Consider the following 7,925-nt stretch of genomic DNA (forward strand, 5'->3'; position numbering starts at 1 on the left):
TGATCGCTCTGAGAACAATGCGCCGATCTCTACATCACACACTTCCATGGTAGTTTCCGGGCTCATTGAATGTTCCCCAGGTGACGATTGTCCTGGTCAGAACAGATGTCAACGCTGCAGACGATCGCAGTTAGCAGAGCAGGTTGTTCTATACACATTCCTGCTGCTCTGTACAGGGGAGAGGGGGCGGCGCAGAGTTCCGGGGTCTGCTGCAGTCTGCACTGATATCAGGGGACGTCATGTCGCAGAGCTCTGCGGGGGGAGGGGTCGCTCCATGTGGGATCTATAGAAACCAGTGCAGCCCGGAGTGTAGAGCGATGATGGGGAGATCTGTACAGCGCCGTGTACGAGACATGGAGACTCAGGGAGCGGAAGTGTGTCATGTGGCCAGGTAGTCGGTCACTATTGGCGGCTCAATACTGTACGCAGAAGCCAATGGATGTAGGGGGTGTGGCTTACAGGAGCCAATGAGGATGCGCACACGAGCATAAATACCCTTCTCCCGCCGCTCCGCTCATCACTTCTGTATCCGTCTATACAGCGCTATGGCCAGAACCAAGCAGACCGCCCGTAAATCCACCGGAGGGAAAGCTCCCCGCAAGCAGCTGGCCACTAAAGCCGCAAGGAAGAGCGCTCCTGCCACTGGCGGAGTGAAGAAGCCGCATCGCTACCGGCCAGGGACAGTCGCTCTCCGGGAGATCCGCCGCTACCAGAAGTCCACCGAGCTGCTGATCCGTAAGCTTCCCTTCCAGCGCCTGGTGAGGGAGATCGCCCAGGACTTCAAGACCGATCTGCGCTTCCAGAGCTCGGCGGTGATGGCGCTGCAGGAGGCCAGCGAGGCTTATCTGGTGGGGCTGTTCGAGGACACCAACCTGTGCGCCATCCACGCCAAGAGGGTCACCATCATGCCCAAAGACATCCAGCTGGCCCGCAGGATCCGCGGGGAGAGAGCTTAGATCTGCCCGGGCCCCGAGGACAACACAAAGGCTCTTTTCAGAGCCACCAAATCCTCCAAGACGAGCTGAGAACTCTCATGATTAGCCGCCATTCTGCTCCTCTGTCCGTATCCTCCGCGCAGTTACTATCTGTATAATTATAGGGGATCTAGTAGTGAGTGAACTATATTGTGAAAAGTGCAATAAGCAGAGGAATAACGTTACATCCATCACGTGATCAGTAATAGAAGCCGCACCTATGTGACCAGAGCAGCGCGATGCGTTTTGTGCACTGCCGGGGTCTGGGGGAGAGAATGCGCCGGAGGAAATGTCTACATAAGGAGGAGCGCGGGCACTGAGGGCTTCCATGGAGGAGGAGACTTGTGGTCGGGGATTGGTCGGTTCCTGTGGGCGGAGCTTTACTCCGATGTTTCCTTCTCATTCACTGATCAGTTGGTGGTTGTGAATTTCCCGCTCAGTCGCTGCTCGCGCTCCGGAGGATCATTACCGGTCACTGCTGAGAGCGGAGATCACTGACGTCATTACGGAATTGTCCACACGATCAAATGTTGAAAAGCCGCACACCGTCCCCACGAGAGCTGGCCCCGCTAATTTCAGGGGAGAGAACACAGGGGAAGAAAGGTGTCAGGGGACAGCATGAACGGGATCAGGGATACAGGGGAGCTCTGTATGTGGGGACAGATTCTAGCTCTGCCGTCCTCTCCCGGAGCGCTGGGTCCTAGTGCCGCTGTCTCCATTGTTCTGCTTTAATGTGCGGAGATGAGCTGGTAACTCTTTCAGTGACATTTCCAGCAGTTTCTCTTTGTGATCGGATCTCTGAATTTTTCGCTGATTTACCGATGAAGTTACATTAACCATTTGCTCCCCAGATCGGTGGAGGCGTCTGATCGATGATGAACTCCCAGACTGATCTATTTCCAGTTATAAATCTCACATTGTCACAATGGTCGGATCCGGTGTCTCCTGTGGTTCTGCTTAGTGCTGATTGGCTGATCTCTGAATTTGAATCTCCCGCACATTGGCTGACAGTTTCTCTGCTCTTTGTCTCAGTCTGTGTAACACCCGGTCTCCGGTCGGGCGGCTCTCAGGAGATCTGCTCGTGTTTATTGATCGGCGGCCGATCTTCTCCCGCACAGGAGTCGGATCCCCGGGTTAATGGCGCAGTGTCCGCTCCTGTGATACCGGCTGCGGGGAGGGAGCGGGATGTGATCCGCTTTATCCTCCATCACACCGAGCACAGGAGATCGCTGCCGGCTGTAGCTCCGGCCGAACATTACACTGATGCCGGGATCCTCCGGAATAATCTGTGTCCACGTGTGGATCATAGAGAAGGAGGACTCCAGCGAGTAGATGATGAGGGTAGTAGTGAGGAGCAGGGAGCAGCCGGCTACCAATAGGGGAACCTGTAAGTGATCGGTGCCGGCGCCTCCTCACTGTCTGCAGGCGGATTCCTGGGAGATAAGATTCCGTCCAGCACAGTTCTCCGCTTATAACGACGTCTTGTTGCTCCGCTGCTTCCATCCTTGTAATTTGGTGACAACATTTATTGTTTACGGTTGTTAGAAGACACGAATCCAACAGAACCAACCATTGCCTGACGATGCTGTGGCTGGTTTCTTATTCGTCCGATCCTACAGCATCTTCACTATGACCATATGCAGACCGATATTACAGGCTGTCACACACGGGATCTCAGACATCTGAACGATGTAAACCCGATCTGCAGAGGATCTGAGTCTGGAATCAGCCGCCGCCCGCACTCCTCTCTCCTCACTGCTCCTACAGTCAGCGATCCCACCAGATGTTCTGACCTCACAGCTCCCGCCTGACATTGGTCCACCGACCACCTACAATCCCCACACCCTCCGATCTGTGCAGCACCTGCGAGATGAAACTGCTGCGGAGCTCGTCCTTTCTGCTCCCACCACTAAAGCCATTGTACGGGTATGGGGCCACCGCTGCTGGGAGCACAGAGCGAGGATTCCGGCCTCATCTTCTTCTCCGAGTCACATATCCTTTCTCTCCTTCATGGATTCCAGCATTGGGATTTATCGCAGCAGATCGGGGAGCGATGTATGTAACAATAATGGGCAGCTCCATCCCCGAGAAGAGGAAACCTGTCTGATCTACAAAGTGACATACAAAAATCCATAACTACATCAATCTGTTTAAGAACAAACGTTTTCTATTGGGTGACAAACCCATGTGACCATTGAAACTGTACTAAGCTCCGCCCCCTGCAGCTCATTGGTGTTTCCCCAAGTCTCTTCTCCATTGGCAGCTTCAGATTCATCCAATGACAAAAAAGGAGGGCGGGGCAAGCGACTTATAAAAAGCAGCGGAGCACGTTCTTGTGATCGCACTATTTTCTGCCTTTGGGTTTATTTGCATTGATCGTCACCATGTCTGGACGCGGCAAACAAGGAGGCAAAGCCCGGGCTAAGGCCAAGACCCGCTCATCCCGGGCAGGACTGCAGTTCCCGGTGGGCCGTGTGCACAGACTACTCCGCAAGGGCCACTACGCCCAGAGGGTGGGCGCCGGCGCTCCGGTCTATCTGGCCGCTGTGCTGGAGTATCTGACCGCTGAGATTCTGGAATTGGCCGGTAATGCCGCCCGGGACAACAAGAAGACCCGCATCATCCCCCGGCACCTGCAGCTGGCGGTGCGCAATGACGAGGAGCTGAACAGGCTGCTGGGTGGGGTGACCATCGCCCAGGGGGGCGTCCTGCCCAACATCCAGGCCGTGCTGCTGCCCAAGAAGACCGAGAGCAGCAAGAAAAGCAAGTGAGCGCTGCAGCCGATCTCCTCAATCCACACAACCAAAGGCTCTTCTAAGAGCCACCCACACCGTCCCCACAAGAGCCGGCGCCGCTGATCTCAGGGGAAAGGATATGGGGGAAGGAAAAGGTGAGGACCTTATGAAAGGGGGAGGAATAGGGGGCGTTATTGGTGGAAGTGAGAAACAATATGGGGGGAGGTGTATGAAGGCAACACAGGGGAAGAAGTGAGGGGAAAGCATTGGTAAGTGTGAATGGTAGGAATGTAAAAGAACACTAATGTGTGAGAACTGTAGAAAGTCATACCCAAAAATTATAGACCTCACTTTAGACAGAATGTGAATAAAACTTGACTTATTTTTAGCAAGGATTAAAATAACCCAGGTGATATTGCTGTGCAGCATTTCTTGTGGATTCCTCTATGGGATCTCACTCTCCTAAAGCGAATATATCTCCTACCTAGATTGCTGTCTGCAGTCCACTAGCTAGGATAGCTTTTCTAACGACAATTATAGATGTCAGTTGCAAGAACATCACAGCTGATCAAGAGTTCACTCCAAGCCTCCCCGACATTACTAAAACCCTATGTGTCATATTTGTCTATACCTATGCCTATGGTAGATTTTTAGTCATATTTGTCTGTACCTATGCCTATGGTAGATATGTCTGTAGCTATGCCTATGGTAGATTTTGTCATATTTGTCTGTACCTATGCCTATGGTAGATATGTCTGTACCTATGCCTATGGTAGATTTTTAGTCATATTTGTCTGTACCTATGCCTATGGTAGATATGTCTGTAGCTATGCCTATGGTAGATTTTTGTACCTATGCCTATGGTAGATTTTTTAGTCATATTTGTCTGTACCTATGCCTATGGTAGATTTTTTACAGTTACAACTCGCTTCTCTGTGTTCCTGAGCTGAGAGAGGCAGGGGGATGTTTTGAGAGTGAGATAAGGCTGGAAGCTAATTAATATTGTCTACCTTGAGATAGTTTATAAACCCTCCTCTCACACATCCAGGACCCTAGCAACCACAGAATGCAGAGTAAGTGGACATGCTAGCTGGGGCATATCTTACAGAAGTCAAGCTGCAACACCAGGCTCTCCCATCATCACTTTGGCAAGTATTACGAATAACCGTTTTAAGCTCCGTTTTTTTATTGGAATAAGTTCATATTAGTGACAGAAAGTTACTTTCCCAGTTTCATTAAGATTTTTTTAGGGATTCAGTCTTTATGTTCTGCCATATTCTTCCATACCTATGCCTAGTGTGGTTATCATGGCTGGAAACTGAATAACAGTTTTAAGCTCCGTTTTTTTTATTGGAATAAGTTCATATTAGTACAACAAGGTTATTTTTCCAGTTTCATCAAGATCTTTTTAGGGATTCAGTCTTTATTTGAATTATAAAGTTGCTATATAGGAATGTATGGGTGTTCAACTTTCTTCCCAAAATAATCTCTGCTAATGGTAACCAGATCTTCCATCTAAATATAGCACAGTAAATGTTATCTGTCCTCAATCTAGCTTGCCATATAATAAATGGCTCCATACAATGTAGCTGCCCCTGCTGAAGTCAAGTTTTCACTTCCAGGATGGATGATAATTCTTCGGTTTGGGTTTGTTGGGGATAAAACTTGGAGTACTGTACTGGTAGCTGCAAACGTTGGACCTCTGCACGGTCTGTCAAATTTTCTTCACGCCACCAGTAGGAAAGTGCTTTAAGCCGGCATGGTTGTTGACCTTACCATACTCACCCTACTGTCTTATACGTTGTCTATTACTATTTACAGTTAAAATGTAGGAATATACAGTATCATAACTGTTATCTAAAGTGCTTCTATTTTAAAGGATATACCTTGTTACTGTCTCATACAAAGTATTTGTGGATATGGTGTAAAAGTTACCAACTTTTATGACATTTCAGAGGATACAATTTCACTAATTTGGAGCAAAGGTCCACTGGACAACCATGCTACATAGGATATTTCTCTTCAGTATGCTTACATTCAAGAACTAACAAAAAGGTAGTATGAAGTTTTGTGTGATTTATGGCTTAGCTTCTTTTGATACTAATCTTTAGTGTACATTTACTTAAATTTTAAAATTGCTTTTCATTTCAGACTAAATTTTATTTTATTGAATCAGCTTTGGCTTCAAGTAGTTTTGAATAATTTAAGATTTTTAATTTTGCATTAAATAATTAAATTAAAATATATAAATATTTTTATTTAAAGAGGAACTATCAATTGTTTTAAATTAATATTTTTATTATATAAAAAAATTTGAATAGGTCTTTAATATTATTTTTTTTAGTTTTTGTAACTATTCCTACACTAAACTGTTCCTAAGGCTATGTTCACACGCTGCGTTTTTTGCTGCGTTTTTTCTCCTGCGTTTTTTATGCTAATTTAAAGCAGCAAAGTACAGTACCAGCAAAGTCTGAGATTTGCAGAATTGCTGTTCACACGCTTGTTCTTTTTTACCTGCATTTCTTGTTTATTAGCTGCTTTTTTCAAAGAATGAACATGTCAATACTCTGCTGCGTTTTTTGCTGCTTTGCTCCATAGGAAGCAATGATAAGGCAAAAAACGCAGCAAACCAACATTTTGCAAGCAGGTCAAAAGTTCATGGTTTTTCCTACGATTTTTGCTACTACCTAATTAGCATAAAAAACGCAGCAAAACGCACCATGTGAACTTAGCCTAAATCACTCAGTTGCAAAAACGCAACCGACTGTCCCTTGCTAAGCTATCCTCCTAAACCGTTTTCACATTGAAGACGCTTTAGTAGAATGAACGCGTGTCCCCGGGCATCACATGAGTGCTTAGCTCGCTTCTCATGGGAAGCGAGCCAGCGCTCAGCTGTACTAAATGCATGGCAGCTGTGCCATCCCAGGCACGGCGCCATGTAATCTACTGCGCTGCAACCCCGGGAAACATCTCCCGAGGCTTCAGCGTATATATGCTCTGTATACAGACCGATACTGCCTGCACAGCATCGCTCTGTATACCGCGATGTGCGGGCACGCCGGCGAGGACGCGCACACGTCATCAGCCGGCGTGCACGTGCATCCCGGCATTTGTTCAGTTGCGGGACGGCCCAGAAGAGGAGCTTCGTGGGCAGACAGGATGGTAATTAAGAAGTTTTTTATTTTTAAACCGGTCCAAATGGGTTCAGGGGGGAGGGGGGGCCCAAAAAAGAAAAAAAAGGTAAATGATAGTTAATCTTTAAATGACTTCTTGTTTAGGTTTTTATATTGTTTGAATTTTTGTATCTTTTTTTCATAATTAAAAAAAAAGTTCTTTACATGAATTTTGAACAATGGGCATCAAATCTTTAGTAAAGAAAAATAAAAGAGAATCTACAGTACCAGAGAATAAAGAAATACAAGGAACCCCAGGCAAAAATAAGGATGTGGCAAAATTAAGTTCAGAACAAACAGTTTCAGAGACAACTAATTCACATTCAACATCAAGATTTTTAGCATTGTATCTTCCATTTCACAATAAGAAGAAACCAAAGAGTGGTGGAAATGTAAAGAAATGTATATGCACTGAAGACTTATTGAAAGCTGCTACTAGACTGTTTGAAAGAAGTCCAAACACTGAAGTGAATTCAAGCGTTAGTAGTGTGAGCTTCTGGTGCAAGCTTGGCGAAGAAGTAGCGCCAAAAACCAAAACGCACAGAAAAAAACTTATCCAAAATTATAGCTTAGCATGTAGAAACCTCTGGGACACAGATTTCAACTTTAGAGAATGTATTATGAAAGTCACCAACAAAGAAAAATGTGAAAAACAAGGAATCCCACGGCAACCTCTTGTTTCTCGAACTATCAGTGAACAAAGTCTGCTTACATTAAAAGAACAAAAACCAGAACTGGAGAATGAAATGAAGAAGGATTATGATGACAGCGCTCTTGGTAAATACAACAAGACTGAAGCAGTGTCTGATGACATGGAATCATTCACTGGAGACAACAGTTACTGTTCAGAGAAAGGGCTACATGAAAGTAATTCAACTGGTAAGGATGAATTTGTGATTTATGAGCCCAAAAATATTAGCAATAACAATGTTTACACAAAAATACTGACAAAATAACACCAACTGAAGCATTTGAGATTCTGAAGAAAGGTGATAAGTGTAGGGTGACCAATTTGCCACCACTTAATCCACAGCATGGTGATG

At 46.2% G+C, this 7,925-nt stretch overlaps 2 protein-coding genes across 2 annotated transcripts; both read left to right on the forward strand.

Moving 5' to 3' along the window:
• Positions 1-522: 522 nt before the first annotated feature.
• LOC141264569 (histone H3) lies at positions 523-1,053 on the forward strand. Its single transcript, XM_073676846.1, has one exon. The coding sequence runs from the start codon at positions 546-548 to the stop codon at positions 954-956; it is 411 nt and encodes a 136-aa protein (XP_073532947.1). The 5' UTR covers positions 523-545; the 3' UTR covers positions 957-1,053.
• A 2,263-nt stretch (positions 1,054-3,316) lies between these two features.
• LOC141264570 (histone H2A type 1-like) lies at positions 3,317-3,766 on the forward strand. Its single transcript, XM_073676847.1, has one exon. The coding sequence runs from the start codon at positions 3,359-3,361 to the stop codon at positions 3,743-3,745; it is 387 nt and encodes a 128-aa protein (XP_073532948.1). The 5' UTR covers positions 3,317-3,358; the 3' UTR covers positions 3,746-3,766.
• Positions 3,767-7,925: the final 4,159 nt, after the last annotated feature.

This window comes from Phyllobates terribilis, unplaced genomic scaffold (assembly GCF_046119375.1).
Source record: "Phyllobates terribilis strain yellow unplaced genomic scaffold, ASM4611937v1 Scaffold_4__5_contigs__length_816908805, whole genome shotgun sequence".
In the NCBI taxonomy this organism is placed as follows: domain Eukaryota; kingdom Metazoa; phylum Chordata; class Amphibia; order Anura; family Dendrobatidae; genus Phyllobates; species Phyllobates terribilis.